General features: G+C 55.3%; 1 protein-coding gene across 1 annotated transcript in view; it reads right to left on the reverse strand.

The window, feature by feature from the left end:
• The window catches only part of PADI3 (peptidyl arginine deiminase 3), a 30,545-nt gene that overhangs the window by 9,996 nt on the left and 2,786 nt on the right, over window positions 1-17,763 (reverse strand). The window contains exons 2-10 of the mRNA XM_045548594.1: window positions 11,715-11,895; window positions 9,349-9,421; window positions 6,407-6,468; window positions 5,377-5,494; window positions 4,274-4,399; window positions 3,082-3,260; window positions 2,762-2,865; window positions 2,554-2,665; window positions 768-875 (exon numbers count right to left, since the gene is read on the reverse strand). Of these exons, the coding sequence (XP_045404550.1) occupies window positions 768-875; window positions 2,554-2,665; window positions 2,762-2,865; window positions 3,082-3,260; window positions 4,274-4,399; window positions 5,377-5,494; window positions 6,407-6,468; window positions 9,349-9,421; window positions 11,715-11,895 (1,063 nt within the window). The remainder of the gene's footprint in view (window positions 1-767; window positions 876-2,553; window positions 2,666-2,761; window positions 2,866-3,081; window positions 3,261-4,273; window positions 4,400-5,376; window positions 5,495-6,406; window positions 6,469-9,348; window positions 9,422-11,714; window positions 11,896-17,763) is intronic.

Raw genomic sequence — 17,763 nt, forward strand, 5'->3', positions numbered from 1 at the left:
TCAAGTGGCCTGTCCTTGGGGACAAAAGAGGCTGGTGCTGGCTCTCTGAGCCTCAGTCTTTAAACTTGGGAAAAGGGGGCCTGCCCAGGAACATCTCTCAGCGGGAACTTAGACAACATGGGGGGCCAGGCGAGAGCTCCTAACGCCTGTGTTGACATCACCCTCTTTCCTCAAGTGGGTCCTGGTCAGCAACCGTCACCTTCACTGTCATCCTTTTTGTTACCAATAGCAACACCAGCTAACAGTGGTGCGTGCTCCACCCGTGCAGGCACTGTGATAACCAGAGGCTTCTCAAACACTTGTGAGGCTGGGGCTAAAACATCATTTTTACTGATGAGGAAACAGGCTCAGAGAGGGGAAGAAACTCACACTACGTCACACAGCATGTAAGTGACGGAGCTGAGTGGCTCTGACTCAAAAGCCTGTGTTCTGAACAGCCGCACCATCCTGCCTCCCCCGTCTCGGGCTGCCAGGTTTGGTAAATAACAATACAAGACTCCCAGTTAAATTTGAATTTCAGACAAACAACACATTTTTTGTATAAGTATGTCCCATGCGATATTTGGGCCATGCTTACACCAAAAAGTTACTTGTTGCTTATCCGAAATTCAAACTGAGCTGGGCATCCCCTGTATTTTCCCTGCAACCCTGCTCTTGTCCCTAAAGAACAAGGTTCCCAGGGCTGACCTCTGAACACCACACCCCCGGTGGGCCTGGGGTAAGGCCCCTTGGCTCTCAGGAGTGGGCCGCGGCCAGGGACCACTCACCAGGATTCTCTTGTAAGGGAAGTCCTGCAGCTCCCCATTCCGCGGGGAGTCGAAGACCACCGGGAAGGTCTTGTGTGGCGCCTGGATGTAGCCTAGCTCCATCTCGTCCTGGGAACAAGGAGACGCCAGCTGAGGACAGGCACAGCTGCCCCTGCTGGCTCGGCACAGAGCCCCCGGGGAAGACTGCTCCGTGAGTTCTCCGTATCAGGACTGTTTTGTCCCTGGAGGCAGGGCGGGGGGACAGGCCTCAGGATGCCTGCTGACTGGAGGAGGGGCTGGAGGCCCAGAGAGGGTGTGCACTTGCCCCGGGTCACACAGCAAGATAGAGGCCAGGAGTGAATGAGAACATGGACATGACCTTGGGGGTGTTGCCATGCTGGGCCAGGGCAGGGTAGATACAGAGAGGGCCTCAGGGTGGCCTGAGCTGGACAGGGCTGAGGGGCTCTGGGGGGGGCAAGTAGAGACGTGCCTCTTCCTCAAACCTATAAACACATTCCCTTCTGGTTCCGGAGGCAAAGTTGGCCGCGCTAATGAACTACGTATCCAAAGAGAAGCTCATTGCTATGTGTCTGCTCTGCCCTAAGCTCTTTATAAATATTAACTCTGTTAATCCTCACGATACCCCTATGCATGGGCGCAATAGTTACCCCACGTGACAGATGAAGAAAGTGAGAAACAGAGAGGTCTAGTTATTTGTCCAAGGGCTCACATCTAGTCAATAGCACAGCCAGGATCTAAACCCAGCCCCCCTTGCTCCAGAATCCTGCCCCAAACCCCCTCACTGGACTCACCTCCAGCTAGAACGAAAGCTCCTTAGCTTGTTATTCAGGCCTCCTGCCTCAACCCTCTCCCTTCCCAGAGCCATTTTCCTGGCCAAAGAGAACACACAAGGGTATCTCTCATGCCCTCCACCCCTGGGCCTTTGCACGTACCGGCCCTCTGCCAGGACCACCACCCTGTGCAGCCAGGCGGTTGGGAGCTTGGTCCCAGCACTGCCTTTACCAGCTCTGTGGCCTAGGCCTGCTCCCCGAGAGCCCCTTAATTACGGGGGTACGTTCAGAGATTGTCAGGAAGATGCAATGATGCCACATGTGGGCTGCAGCAAATCCGTAACAAGTGGCAGAAATCATCATTTGCCCACCTGCCAAATCCCGTCCAGCTCAGCTGCGCTCCCTCCCAGAGGTCTCCACTGATTCCCCAGGAAGAGGTGACGCCACCTCCTACAAGCCCTGCCGGTGCTTGGCGGGCACCACCGGTGCACCCTAGATCGTAGGCATGGGGGCTTTTGTAGCAATCACGCACCACACCGGGGCTTCTTAGCTTTGACGCTATTGACACGTTGGACCGGGTCATCCATTGTTGGGGGGGGTTGTCCCGTGCGTTGCTGGAGGTTTAGCGGCACCCCGAACTCTGCCCACTGGAGGCCAGTAGCACTACCACCCCCAGCGTGGCAACACAAAACGTCTCCAGACACTGGCAAATGTCCCCTGAGGGACCAAATCGCCTCTTAGTGAGAACCCCTGGTCTCAGCCGTCGAGGGCAGGGAGCGTGTGCCCCACACCCCTGCCAGGCCCAGCGCTGTGCCCAGCCCAGATCTGGGGGGTAGACGCCTGTTGACTCCAGCATCAGCGTGTGCTGGGTCTCCAGGAAGTTCTGGAGCGAGGCCTCCAGGCGTTGAATTAGAAAAAGCAGCCAGTACCCGGGAGCACCCTGGTCCTTCTGGATCTTTCTGGGCATCCCCCAGTGGGGGCGACCTGCCTGGGCCCCGCCCGGTGGCCATGGTTACCTGGATCCAGCGGTCATTGCGATTCTCGTCCTGTGGGCAGATGGTCAGCTTGCAGCTGGCCTTCCTGGCCAGCTCTGCCACGGCGTCCACGAAACACGTGTTGTTCCTCACGCTGCGGACGAGCCGGGGAGAGCAGCTCAGGACAGAGCCAAGGCCTGGGGGCCAGAGGGGCCACCAGGGTGAGGACTCCCACCACCCCCAGACTCACCTGCACACGTACACCTCCAGGGGCGGCTGCGTGCTGGGCGTCATGATCCAGGGTGCCACGCGGAACACCACAGTGTCAGTGAAGATCGGGGACTCGGAGAAATGCTGCAGGGGCGGACCACGGGGAAAGAGCACTGGACTCGGAGTCCAGAGGCCTGGTGGGAGTTCTGATTCCACCATCGTGGCCTTTAAGAAAGCCCCTTGCTTCTCTGCCACTCAGTGATGGGCCAGTGGGGTAGTCGAGACCTCTGGGGTCTTCCACACCAGCAGGGCCTGTGTCTGCCAGGAATGGGGCCCTTCTTTAACCCTCTCTGCCCCTACCTCATTGGAGTCGTCCAGCAGGGTGACGTGGAAGGAGACGAGTCCTGTGAAGCCGGCGTCAGGGAAGGCGAGGCCTTCCACGTAGAAGCGCTCCTCGTCCCCATGGTAGCGGGGCACCTCGTACGACACCTTGTCCTGGCCCAGCACGTGCCTGTAGGCCTCGCACGAGTCCTCAGGACCTGGGAGGGCAGGCGAGGGTGGTCGTGACTCCCAGTGGGCCCAGGGAGCAGGAGGGACGCAGGAAGAGCTTTGCCGCCCGGGCTAGAGTGCCGTGGCATCAGGCCGGCTCTCAGCAACCTCAGACTCCTGGGCTCAAGCGATCCTCCTGCCTCAGCCTCCCGAGTAGCTGGGACTACAGGTGCACACCACCACGGCTGGCTAATTTTTCTATTTTTAGTAGAGACAGGGGTCTCGATTTTGCTCAGGCTGGTCTCGAACTCCTGACCTGAGTGACATGCCTATCACTCAGAGTCAACAATTATCACTGTTTTGTGTGTTGTCTTCCTCTATCCCTTTTTGTTTCCTGAAGCATCGTAAAGCCAGCCCTAGACACCATAGATTTCGCCCCTACACAAATCGGTTTCCACCTTCTGAAAAAAAAAAAGGCTGTTTTACATAGCCACAATGCCGTAATCACAACAAATACAAGGCCTAAATGCTTTTGAAAAATAAAAATGTAGGCCAGGCACAGTGGTTCACACCTATAATCCTAGAACTTTGGGAGGCTGAGGTGGGAGGATAGCTTGAGGCCAGGAGTTCGAGACCAGTCCGAGCAAGAGCAAGACGTAGTCTCTACTAAAAATAGAAAAATTAGCCGGGTGTGGTGGTGTGTGCCTATAGTCCCAGCCACTCGAGAGGCTGAGGCAGGAGGACAGCTTGAGCCCCGGAGTGTGACGTTATAGGGGGCTATGATGATGCCACTGCACTCCAGCCTAAGAAACAGAGCAAGACCCTGTCTCAAAAAAAAGAAAAGAAAAAAAAAACTAAACTAAAATACATTCATCCCATAAAATGACCTCGGGCCAGGCACTGTGCTGGGACATTAGCTAATTAGTTCCAAAGCCCCACTTCTGGCTGTTCTTAGTGTCACCCCCAAAGGTGTCAGACCCTGCCCACAAACCCAAGGCAGGAAGACTTAGCTCCTGGTGGCTGGCAGCGGCGCAGGCTGGGAAGGGAGACGGCACGAACTCACCGCAGACGTGGAAGACCCGCGCCCGCTCAGCGTCATAGCTGGAGGTGTGGAGGACAAGTTTGTGGTCCTCGAAGAGGGCAGCAGGGCCCTGGGTCCGCAGGACCATGACAGACATGTCTTCCAGGTCTGTGAAGCCAGACAGCGGGGCAGAGACTCAGGGCCCTGGACGCTGGCACCTCCTCCTCCTGCCCGCCCCTCCCCAGCCCAGCTCTGTGAACACACTGGAAACCACCGAGAGCAAACCACGGAGACGCCTGTACACGTGTGATGTGTTGAGTGACCTCAAATCCTCTCCTGGGCTCATGTCCCCTCATCTGCCCAGAGGGACATGAAGTGTAGCATAGCCAGCCGGGTCCTGGCACACAGCAGGTGCTCGAGAGGTGTGTGCACGGCCAGGGCCACCTAGTGTCACACAGGTGAGGGTCCTAGTCTGTGTCCCAGCATCGCTCCCTGTGACACCAGCCAGCCCCTCCCTCCTGGAGCCTCAGGGATCTCGTCTCTATATGATGCCACTTCCAAAGGCAGCTGTGACATCTCCTGCGGGCAGCACCTGGCACAACCCCAGGATGCGGCTGCCTCGTTCTCCATGGGCTGCTGGCCGGGGCGCAGGCGGACTTAGCAGAAGGTGGCCAGCAGAAACAGGCCGAGGCGCAGGGGGAGGGGCCTGCCCTGGATGGGACGCAGACTGGCTGTGCCACTTCAGGACTCTCCTGATCTCTGACCTTCTGTATCCTCATCTCTACACTGAGATGATGAGACCCCCGAACCCCCATTGGAATGATTAAATGGGAATTTGGAGAAAGGGCCTGGCACATAGTAGGTGCTCAAACAGTGTTAGCATCCTCCGCTCCCCTGGAGGGAGAGAATGGGGAGGCAGCTCGCTCCAGAGTTTCTGCCCCGGTACGCGAGTGCCCGCCAGCACAGGGGACATTAGGGAGGGGCAGCTGGCAGCCTGAGATGGGTGTTCAGGAGCATCAGGGTGTGTTTGGGGGCTGGAACTCTGACCCTGAGCTCTGCCTTCAGAGCCCTGCCTGTGGATTGGAACCCTTGTGGGCACAGTGACCCTGAACACCCAGCCACCCGGGCCGCCCCAGCCTCCTCACCTTGCAGGCAGCGCACGCGCCGGTCACAGTTGTCTCGGTCCTCACAGCTCAGATCATCACGGTCACAGTTCACCAGCAAGACGGCACCATACCCACTGGGCCCCCAGATCCACTGCCGCTGCCAATGGCAAAGCAGAGCCATGATGGGGGCCCAGATCAGACCTGTGCCTCCCTCCCCAGCAAGCTCCTGGCCCCTCACCCCAGCCTGTAGGGATAGGTTCATTTCCACTGAAGCACCTCCTGCTCAAGAAACAGCAATGGCTCCCTATTGCCCACACCCTCAAGTCCAAACCACAGAGTTGTCTTTCACTCCAGCCAGCGACCCCTTTCTCAACAGGCAATGTCTCACAGCACAGCTGTTCCTCCACTCTTCCCGCCCTGCCTCTGCTCCTGCTGTGCCCTCCACCCGGAATGCCCTCCCTCCTGCATCCCTCAGGGCCCTGCTCAAGTGTCCTTCCTCCTAGGAAATCTTCCCTGCTCACCGGCCCACCGTGACCTTCTCTGAACTCTCAATACATTAAGTGCCACCACAATTCAGTCCAAAGTTCTTTAACAGTTTCACACGTGGTAGATTTCCCTTTTCACCTAGGTCAGGGGATCCCCACATTATGGCCTGTGGGCCAAATCTGGCCCACTGCCTGTTTTTATAAATAAAGTTTTATTGGAACATGGTTGCATCCATCAGTTTATGTATTAACTGTGGCTGCTTTCACATTACAGTGGCAGAATTGAGACAGCATGGCTCACAAAGCTTGAAATATTTACTCTCTGGATTTTATAGGAAAAAGTGTGCCCACCCCTGACCTAGAAGATGAGTCTCAGGGCTGGGTGGCTCTCTGCCTGATAACTCTTGATGATTTTCCTCCTGGTAAAAGAAGATCCCCAGCCATGCTGGTTCCTATTTGGCTCCCCTGTACTCAGCATCAGCTGGCAGGCAGGGGGTTGCCTGTTATGGCCTGGCCCCTCCTACCCCGGCCTAGAGCAGCTCCAACTCCACTCCCACTTTCCCGGCCCAGGCAGAGATACCTACCTTGTCCACAAAATTCCTGTCCTGCCTGTCCTCACGGAGCAGGTCGCAATCCAGAGAGATGTCTGCAAGGGGAAGGCAGTGGATAAGTCGGTACAAAGTTCCCAAGAGCTAAGACGGGCCCGTGGCCTCTACTTTTTTAACCTCGACCTCAGGGCCTGTCTGGGAATGAGCAAATGTAAGTCATTCCCAAGAAGACACGATCCAGGGTGGGGATGTCTGGAGCCTCCTCCCTCTTTGGGCTGGGGAAAGAGGCCTTAGGGAAGAAGCAGAGTCACAGTAAAGGCCCAGGCCAAATGCTGCCTCCTCCAGGAAGCCTTCCCTGACCCCTCCCTCTTCAGCATCCCTACAGTCCTTGCTGTGTTGGGCACACCCTGCACTGAGCCCAGGTCTCCTGGAACATTCTTATCTCTATAAAGCTGCCTCATCTCCTTCTGGCTGTGTGGTCGCCCTGAGCATCGGCTTCATTAGCTGCTCACACTCCCCACATCCCACCCCCATCCCACCTTCTTAACGCTTCTCCCTGAAAACTGGAGGAGATTTTAGAACACAAATGGAACATTCAAGGGGTCAGAACCAATCTTCCTGTGCTGAAAAAATTAAGTATTCTTAGTTCTTAAAGAAAAGAGAGACAGAAAGAGACAGAGAGAGAAAGAAAGGAAGGGAGGGAGGAAAAGAATGAATTTCAAATGATTTTTACATGGAAAAAACACCCAACACTGTGCAACAAATGGATAAATCTCACAAACATAATGTGGGCAAAGGAAGCCCCGGCACAAGAGAATGTGTACAATCTGATTCCACCTGTAGGAAATCAGACAGGTAAAACTAGACTATATAATTTGGGTATGCATATTTAAATGACAAAATCAGAATGAAAAGCAAAGAAATACTTATCACAAGATAGTGGTTACCTGTAGGGGGTGGAAGGAGTTACGATCAGAGAGGGGCATGGGAGGGTCTTTGGGGTGCCGGACATGTTCTATTTCTTGACCTGGGCGATGGCTGTTCTGCATGTGCGCACACACGTAAAATTAAAAGCTTTATGCACTTTTCCATATGTGTATTTTGCAATGAGTGTGTGTGTGTGTGTGTGTGTGTGTGTGTGTGTGTGTGTGTGTTCGGGCTGGGGGTGGGGGAATTCCCAACCTCACTCCTAACTGAAGAAAGGCAAATTACAGCAACAATGAGATGCCAACCTATCAGATTGGCAAAAACAGAAAAAGTAGATAATGCACAGTGTTGGCAAGACATTCCCATATGCTGTTGGCAGGCATAGAAACTGATAGGGGCTTTCTGGGAAGCAATTTGGCAATATCTATCAAAATTCAAAATATAGATTCCCTGTAGCTCAGAAGTTCTGTTTCTAAAAATGGTTCCTACAGATAAAACATTTTCAGATTTCTTGCTAATTGCTTTCCAAGTGCGTGTACCAATGCAAACTCCCGCCCACTCCCGCGTAAGGACTTTCCCAGCTCCACAACCTCGGCAACAGAAGTTAAGCATCTTTTCATTTGGGTTTTGATCACTGGGGCTTTCTGTTCTGTGAATTGCTTATTCATGTTTTTGCCTGTTTCTATGAATTTGTCTTTTCCTTATGATTGGAGTTCTCCATGTTCCACATGCACCAAGGCAGCCGCACATCTTGCAAATTTCTTCTCCCCGTCCATACTTTGACTTTTTACTTGTCCTCTGTTGCATAGAAGCTTTTAGCTTTAACAAGCCTAATTTTCAATCTTTCCCCATATGGTCTGTGCTTTTGTTTTGCCTTGTTAAAGAAAACCTTTACTATCTTGAGGTTACAGAGATATTCTTTGCTAAAAGCTTTAAAATTTTGATTTTCACCGTAAGATTTTTAACTCACCTGAAATTTATTTTTGAGTATGCTGTGAGGTAGGGCTCCAAGTTCATCTATTTCCACATGATGATCACACGAGCATGGGTCTCCTCTCGGTTCTCTATTTGCTCCATTGCTCTGTGTATGTAACCCTGCACCCACTGCACAGTGCCTCAAGGACTGTAGCTTCAAAAAAATGTCTTGCTCTCTGGAACTGTGAGTCCCCACTCCACCCTCCTCATCCTCAGAATTGTCTTGGCTGTTCTCGACCTTTGCTCTTCCATGTGAGTTTTGGGATCAGCTCTATAAAGTTCTATGAAAAAACCATGTTGGGATTTTGATGGGAATTGAGTTTAGATTGTTTGATACTGCCACAGAGCTCTTGGGCCTCTGTTCTGTTTTTTGATCTGTTTGTTTCATTCTTTTTTTCTCCTTGTGTTTCAGTTTGGGTAAATTCTATTGACCTAACTTCAAGTTCACCAATTCTTTCTTCAGCTGTGTTGAGTCTAATGATGAACACATCAGAAGCATTTTTTTTATTTCTATTACTATGATTTTTACTCCTAGCATTTCCATTTGACTCTTTCTTAGAATTTTCTTCTCTGTTGAAATTCGCCATCTGTTCATGCATGTTGTCCGTCTTTTCTACTAGAGCCTTTAACACAGGTACTTTCCATTCCCTGTCTCATAGTTCTAACATCTGAGCCATCTTGCATGGAGATTATATATCCGTGGAGAATTAGCAGCAAAAATTTAAGTTAGAACAAGCAGGGTCCAGTTCTGTGTCTACAGTATTTGCTTATGAGAAAGGGGGGTATACAGGTACGTACACGTCCATTTGTATAGGTAGCACAAGTGCACAGCATTTCTCTAGAAGGATGCTGGGTTTGGGGAACTGGAAGTCTTGGGTTGGAAGGGAGGAGGTTCACTTTTCAATGTATACTCTTTTGTAGTTTCAATGTTTTAATGTGTACTTCTTTAATTTTAAAATAAAACTACTGTAGTTGATTTTTATAAAAAGACCCCTGTTCAGTGTCATTCCCAACGGCCACCCCCCATCCTTGGCTGAGGTCCCTTGGCCACACTGTCAGCATGGCCCCCAGCTTACCGACGCAGGTGAGGTAGAGCACCGCGTAGGCCAGGGGCAAAGCCTCGCGGCTGGAGTGGTAGGAAATCTGAACCTGCGGACAGATGGGGCCGCAGTTAGGCTGGCAGAAGCCAAGAGCCCCCACCCCAAAAACAGCTCTCGGGGGATCTGGTGAGGAGAGGAGGGGCCTCAGGAATGCCTGTGTTTCCCAATCCAGCCCTTCCTTTAGCCTTCTCTGTGCCATTTGTTTTTCCATGCCTCGGTTGGCACGTCTGTAAAATGGGAACTATTTGTGAGGAGTCTATGAAGACCCGAGTCCAGTCCTGCCAATGACCTGCTGTTTGGTTTTGGCAAACCCCCGCTCCCTTTTACGTCTCAGTTTTGCCATCTGTAAAATGAAGGTTCTGGACTGGGCAGAGTTTGGGGACACTCTCCAAGCCAACATTCTTATCTGTGGGACTCAGGCCGGGGCTCGAGCTCAGCACCCCTGGGCTCTGTGACTTTGGCCAAGGCCTCTCACCTTTTTGAACTGCCTCACTTTTCTCATCTGCAAAACGGGGCCATACAGGTCTCTACCTCAGTGGATCGTAGTGCAGCTGAGAAGCAATATGTCTAAAGACTGAGCCCACGGGAAGTGCCCGAGAAATACCAGCCATTGTCCTCAGTGAGCAGGAGGCGTCCTGCGAGGCTAAGTACAGAGCTCTGGGGTCAGATGACCTGGGCTCAAGGACCCACCGCTTGTGAACATCTTGGGAAGTTACTGATCTTTTCTGGGCCTCAGTTTCCTCAGCTGTAAAGTGGCAATAATAACAGCTCCTACCCCATAGCAGTAATTACAGGCTGTGCAGATGAAAGGAGCAATGCGCCTGACATGCTTGGCAAGGCGCGGGTGCCCAATAACTGTTATGGTGTGAGGATGAAGAGGGTGAGGATGACAGAGCAGTTGCAGGCGGACGCACCAAAGTCCCCTTCGACCCATGCCCGTCCCTGGGATATCCCCTCCTGATGCAGGTCCCTCAACTCTCGGGCTCTGATGTCCCCATCTCAGCCAGAGGGTCAGGATCTTGCAGAGGCTACTCACCCCCTCAGTCCTGGGAGCCCCTAAATCCTGCAGTTACTGCCCCCCATGTGTCAAGCACCGGCAATGATGCTCGCCTCGGACATACAATTTCCTGGCTCCTGGCCAAAGCCGGGGGTGGGGGGCACTCCGACCTTCCTCAACCCTGAGGGACACTGGGGCCAAGGAATGCAGGGCAGGAGGCACCTACTCAGCCCCTAGTTCAGCAGGCACCCTGGAGGGGCTCCTCGCAGGCTGTCTAGTCCTCTTGTGCTGCCCCTGGGACCCCCAAGCAGTGACCCTGTATTGACCCTTATCAACTCTGGCACTCACTAGATCATGTGACTTCAGGTAAGCCACGCCCCTCCTTGGTCTCAGTTTCCTTGTCTGTAAAATGGGTTCATGGGGTCCTGCCCCATAAGCCTCAGGGAGCTCATTGGAGAGGCTCAATTCAGATACGTGGGTGGAAACAGAGCGGGGAGTAATGGAGGGAACCTGTCCCCAGGTGTCAGGCAGGTCCACATTGAGCTCTAGCGCTCTTGCCCATCAGTAGTGTGGCCCCAGGACAGTCACTCTGAACCTTGGTTGCCCCACCTATGAAACGGGGATCAGTCTCCTGCCTCTTGGGCTGCTGTGAGGGCTGGGTGAGGTCAAGGTGGCCCAGCGCCTGGCACATGGTCAGTGCTCCTTAAAGGGCCAGTTTCTGAAACATTCCTGACGTGGATGGGGACCCCACCACTCCCACGTGCCGAGTGATGGTCCCCATCAGCTCAGTGCCAAGCTCAAAGGCCACCCATTTCTCCTGTTTTAAATGTCCCCCTACCCTCAGAATGGAGTCAGGAAGAGAGTGGGTTAGGGGAAAGCAAAGCACGTTGCAGAATGTCACCTAGGAAGGGGCCCCATCAGTGTCCCTCCCCATCCCTGCTTTCTCTCCTTCGTTCAGAGAGGCAGAGATCACCTAATCAACCGTCGGCCTACAGATGGGGAAACTGAGGCCCAACGCAGCAGAACTGGGACGACCTCTCTCTTCACAAGGGGTTTCAGGAAGGAAGAGAAGGAACAAGCGCTGACTGGTGTTCTACTCCACATCAACACTGGGGGACAGTGTTATGATTGTCCCCATTTTACAGACGGGCAAGCAGAGGCCCAGGGGGCAATATGACTGCCCAAGGACACGCAGAGCTGGCATTCAAACCCCAGCAGTCTGGCTCCAAGGCCAGGCGCTTGCCCCTGTGCCACCCTGCACTCTGGAGGGAGGACATTCGGGCCCTCCTGGGGCCAGAGCACTTTCTCCCCCACCCAGCCCCCCCAGACCAGGGGACCAGCTCACATGACTGTCGTTGAGGTCATTGCTGGGGGAGTTCATGACCACGATGATCTCCAAACTGGCATCAAAGTGCCACCGCCTGGTGTCTGCGCGCTCCCGGCCCCTGTCCACATTGGGAGAGACGTAGATGTCCACGCCGGGGGTCCCATACACCTCGAACATCTCTGTGCCCTCGGGTACCGACCTGGGAAGGACAGGGAGCTGTAGGAAGTGCTGAAGGGGCAGCCCTTGTTCAGATATCTGAGCTTGGGTTCAAGTCTCGCTTCCTCCAGGAAGCCTTCCCTGACCACCCCGGCCTTGGACCCTCACAGCAAGCTCCTGGGAGGCAAGCCTGGACTCCATACAGACATACACACATGCTCACGTTCCAAACTCCATGTTCATTACCATTTCCCTTGTGCATTTCTTTAGCTCCCAACAGAGCTGCAAGCTCCTCGGAAGTCAGAGCCCAGTCGTGGGCTTTATCAGCCCCCAGTGCAGAACTAGGCACGAAGTGCTCAGTGAACGCTGGTCGGCAGCAAGCGCGTGGATGCCTTTGTGGTCCTGACATTGCAGCTTTAAGAAGAGCAGTTCTCACCCCAAGTCCTGCCCTGCGCCTCCCTAGCAGGTGATAAGATGTCCCTGGGGTCTTCCCTAGGAAGGGTATTCGGTTTGGTCGAGTGCCTGGTGTGCCAGGTCCCTGACACCAACTCCTTTAACTCTTAAAGTCTGCAAGAGTATCATCCCCATGTGACAGGTGAGAAACAAACTCAGAGAGGTCTAGTAACAAGCCTGAGGTCACACAGCATCAAATGGCAGAGCCAGGGATCTCTGACTCTGAGCTCATGCTTGTCCACAACACTGCAGCGTCACCTGGGAAACTTGGCTGGATTTAGTCAAACACCTAGGCATTAATTGTAGTTTTAAAACATTCATGACGTCACCTGGCCCTGAGGCTGCATTTCCCCCATTCCTGCTGGCCTGGGAGTCCTGTTCATCCTCTGACTGTGGGAGGCTCACTGTGCACCAGCTACTGCCGGGCTGGGGCAGCTGCACCCACCGCTCGCCCCACGACCCCGGAGCCTTTGGTCCCACCAGGGAGCTGAGGACCAGCACTGCCCGGGCAGCCAGACGGGGCTCTGGGCCCTGGAGTCACAGCTCGGTGGGAAACCATGTAGGGAGAGGCCACTGTGAATCGGAGGGCCCAGAAGGCTCCATGGAGGAAGCGGCACACACATGTCCCTGGGGACAACGGTAGTGGACACTTGCTGAGCTCTCACCATGCGCCGGCTCTATTTGCGTTTCTTCCTGTGTATTACGTCATGCAATCCTCTCAGTAACCCTAGGAGGTAGGTACTATTGCTGTCTCCCATTTTACAGATGGGGAAACTGAGGCTAAGGAATCTGTCCAAGGTTATGAGGCCAGTGAGTGGCAGCGCTGGGATCCAAACCCAGGCCATCTGGTTCCTGAGCCCACACTCTTGTCCACCACCTCCCCGGGAGGAATAATGACAATAATCACAGTGCCCGAAGCCCCCGTCCCCTGCACACTTAGCACAGCAGGCCTGGCTGAGCCTCTCTGGACATGAGCCCCTCTGATCCTCGCTGCAGCCCCAGGAGACTATTACTGCCGCTTGCACATGGGTAAACTGAGGCTCAGGATGGGCAAATGGCTCCCCCAAGTCTGCACAGGTGGCCGCTCCGTCCCAGGCCCTTCCCACTCCCGTCTCCGCTCAGGGGAAGGCAGACCTCCACAGACACCCTCCACTCCCCGCCAGCACGATTCTCAGAGTTCTCAAAGCGGCTTTTTTACACAAAGGGAAATTAAGCAGGCTCCGCTCCCCTGGCCGAGGGGGGCCCACTCCACTTGGAAGTCCCTGCCAGGTGTCCTCGCCAGGTGGGAGGGGCTGACACACCTGTTCCTCCTCCCAGGCAGGGCTGCCAGATTTAGCAAATGAAAATACAGACGCCCAGCTGGATGTGAATTTCAGATACATGACCAATAATCGCTTCAGTATAAGTATATCCCGTGCAATATTGGGGATACGCCTGTACCAGAAGAGTATTAATTGTTTATCTGGAATTCAAATTTAGCTAGGCATCTTCTATTTTGTCTGGCAACCCTGTGATTTCCAGGGCTGATGGTGCCCTGGCCTGCTCTGCCCTGGGCGTGGGGGCCAGCCCCCGGCAGGGGACATGGAGGGGCTGAGAGACAGGGACAAAGAGACTGGGAGAGCCTAAAGAGAGTCAGAAAGACAGACACAGAGAGACAGAGCCAGGTGGGAAGGGCACCCTCTCACACCCAGGGAGACCCTCAGCCCCTCCCTCAGCCCCACTCCCGAGGCACCTGACCACCGCTCCCCAGGAAGCTTGTGAACCTTTGATGGGGCTCCCCGAACCCCAGGCTGTTCCTTGGGCCCCAGGCGTCCCTGAGCTGGGGCTGAGCACCCGAGGTGGTCCTGCCAGTAGGAAAACCCCCCACAGTTCCCAAACCCCAGCCCCTGCCCCTCCCTGCACCAGGCCCTGTGTGAGTGCCGGGGGACCCCTGATGGGGTGGAGGGGGCCCCGGGGGGGGTGGCCCAGACAGACACACAGAACAGGAACAAGCTACGTCGTCGTTGGGGAAGGCGGAGGCTGCAGAAGCCGAGGGTTCGGGTGGTACCGAGACCGGAGTCATGAATTAGTTCTGGACCAGGGTGGGTCACACATCAGCCAGGTGACCAAGACTAAGTCACTTAGTCTCTCTGGGCCCAGTAATCTCACCTATAAAGTAGGATGATGACACCTACTTGGCCAACCCCACGGGCAGTCACAAGGCCCAAGTGTGATAATAGACAGGAGAGGCTGGAACACCACCAGCCCAGGCCGGGGAGGGGTTATTACAGTAAATTAGGGTGCAGGAAGTGGGCGGATGGAGGCAGGTGGAGGGAGGGGCTGAGTGGGTGGGGAAGGCACAAGGGGGAGACACATGTGAGGGGAAAGTGTTTTCACTGTGGGCCCTTGGGAGGTCAAGTTTAGACTCAGGCTGTAACAAGCTTGTTTTCATTTCCTCCCTTGGTAATGGGGAGCCAGAGATGGCTCTTGATCAGGAGGGGCAACAAGGTGGACCCTGGGGCCGGGCAGCCTGGGTGTGTGAGCTTGAGGGAATAACCCTCAGCGTCGACATCTGTCTGGCGGGGATGAGGGGAAGATTAAAGGAGCCAGTGTGGCCAAAGCACTCAGGATGAGCAACAGCCATGCCCTCATTTCACTGCTGGGGAAACTGAGGCCTAGAAGGGAAGCGACTAGAGGATAGGGCTCCAGACCCCAGCCCGGTGCTCATGCGGGTCACGCAGGCTGTGTGTTAGGGGACCGCAGGGCTGGCTGCTGGGAGGTGACCCCACGTCAGGTACAGGAGCAGCCAGAGCCTCACCTGGACAGAGTGCTTCCTCTGGCCAGGCCACCTCGAGCTGCCAGCGTGGCTGAGTCCCCACGTGCTGGCTCTGGGCCGCGCTGGATGGTGTTCCTAGCCCAGCCCTGGGGGAGCGCGGTTCAGGGCTTGAGGGGTTCCCCGCTGACGCCGTCCACACACAGGACCGTCCGAGGCCCCCCCAGCGGCTGGGGGCCCAGCGGCTCCCACGGCACGGCACAGGAGGGTGAGCAGTGAGTAGAACCTGCTAGGGGGCCGACAGCTCTGGTTTGCTGGGACTGAGGCTGTTCCTGAGATGCAGAACTTGCTGTGCTAAAACCCGGAAGGTCCCAGGCAGACTGGCACAGTGACCACCCTAAAAGTGTCCAGCCTCAGACCCACCTTATTGAATATGCAGATTCTCAGAACCAGGAGCATTGTGGGCAGGGCCCTGCAATCTGCCTTTTAAACCATTCTGATGCTCACTGACATCTGAGAGCCACGGCTAAGAGTGGGCTGTCTCAGAAATGCTGGCCCCTGTCCCCCGGGAGTGTAGCGGTGACTCAGGTCTTCCTTTGTGTTCTTGTATCACCGCCGTTCACCGTGAGGAGGAAGATGGTGACAGTGGTGATGAAGGTAGCTCCCACAGCCATATGATGTGTGTGCTATTACCCCCACTTTACAGTTGTGAAAACTGAGGCTCAGAGATGGCAGGAGACTTGCCCAAAGTCACACAGCTGGTAAGTGACAGAGCCAGGACTCACAGCCAGTGCTGTCCCCACTCCCCTGCAAACACAAATCCATCCTCCCCCTTCATGGGCTCAGGGCCTGGGCTTCTGAGGAAACCATACCAGATATCTCAGGGGCTGGGAAACTGATGGGAAAGGCCCCAGGGTTGAAAACAGAAAAGTTGGCAAGAGGATCGACAAGGTTCCCACCAAGCTGGCCCGCGCGGGGGCAGAGGAAACCCAGGCCCAGACAGCTGAAGCTCTGGGTGGCAGTTGCCGCTGCCCCTCCCCAGTCCGAGAGGCTGCGGATCCCCCAACTCTGCCGGCCTCATGGACAGAGCAGGGTCAGGAAACGCTGTCCCGCCTTAGTCCTGCCCTGCCCCGCCCCTGCAAACTGGTGCCACACAAAGCTTTCCCCAAAGCCTCAACAGCGACGAGAGCTGAAGACACACCAGCCCCAGCTCTCCGCACAGGCAGATCCGAGCTCTTGCATCGGACAAAGTCTGGGGGGACAGAAGGGAAGCTGCTCTGTCGGATCCGGGAGGGGCCTCCGGGGCCTCCGTGAGCACAGCTTGAAACCCACTGTTCTATCCCAGCCCCTTCAGGGGCCGTATGGGGAAACTGAGGCCCAAGGAGGACTAGAAAGGTGCTCAAGATGACACAGCCAGTGGTGACAGAGCCAGGACCCAAAACTCAGGGTTCCTGGCTCCATTAGGCAGCCAGCTAGGGGTGACGTGAGTCGTCCGTCCTGGCAACGAGGGCAGGTTCTCAACCCTGGCTGCACATCTTGGTGGGTTTTGAAAAGCCTCCGACGCCGAGACCCCTGGGCAGATGAGCCGCATCAGCCTTTGCCAGGCGGGGCCCCAGCACCTGTTCCTGCTAAAGGTCCCAGGTGATTCCAACACGCAGCCGGGGCAGAGGGCTCTGAGCTGGAGAAAGGGGAGGGTGAGAGCTCACTGTCCCTGCCCTCCGTCTTCTGCAAGTGCTGCCACTTGGGGGCACTCCGAGGTGGGGGAGACGTGTACCCCAAGGTCAGGGCAGCGCCCTCTCAGAGGTGTCAGGGCTGCCCTCAGAAAGGGACTAACGGACTCGGCCGCCTTCCGGGCTGCTGTGTGCACCGGCCCCTCTGCAGCCACGCACGTCACACCTGCCACTTCCAGCATCTCCTGGACACGGGGCCCACACAGCTGCGCATCTTGGAACAAGTGGAGCTGAGTCCCCCAGCACGGAGGCACCCCAGCCCCAGCAGGACCCCCAATCCATGCCAGTCTCAGCACCTCCGTGACTCAGTTTCCCCTTCACCAACAGTCATAGATCAGTTGTTTGAACTGGAAGACCTGGTTTCTAGTTTTAGCTCAGTCCCTAACTCACTGCGTAACCCCGGGGAAGGGTTCAGTTTGCCCGTGTAAAAAATGAAGGGGCGAGTAAGACGCCCCAGATGGCTCCCTTGAACCTGGACTCTGCCCTCCAAGCCCACCGTGTGATGAATCCCAAAGGTGCCCGGCCGCAGGGCCCCCTCAGCCACTCGAGCTGCCAGACTCAGAAGTATCTCCGCGTGTTACGGGAGTGGGTCCAATCCATCTGCCACTCTTATCCCTGGGGATGAACCCCCTCCACTAGAAGTCATCCCGAGGTTTCCATGTTGCCCAGTAAGAACCAAACCAGCTTTCCTCCCATCCCAAGGCTTTGTGCTGATGTTCGAGCACAGAGAAGGAGCTATGTGGAAACCCCCTGGGCGGTGGGACTTGATGGCATCTGGTTCAAGTCTCAGCTGTGCCTTGTGGGATGGGACTTGTCAGGCCGCCATCCCTCCCAGCCTCCCTTCTTGCATCTGTAAAATGAGGACTTTAAAGTCTACCTCCTGTGACAGCGAGGAGCAAATGAGACACCCGGCACCCAGTGTGTGGCTCAGGGCACCAGGGTATTGGCCTTCCTTCCCTTTCCTCTGTCCTGAGAA

This window comes from Lemur catta, chromosome 3 (assembly GCF_020740605.2).
Source record: "Lemur catta isolate mLemCat1 chromosome 3, mLemCat1.pri, whole genome shotgun sequence".
Lineage (NCBI taxonomy): Eukaryota > Metazoa > Chordata > Mammalia > Primates > Lemuridae > Lemur > Lemur catta.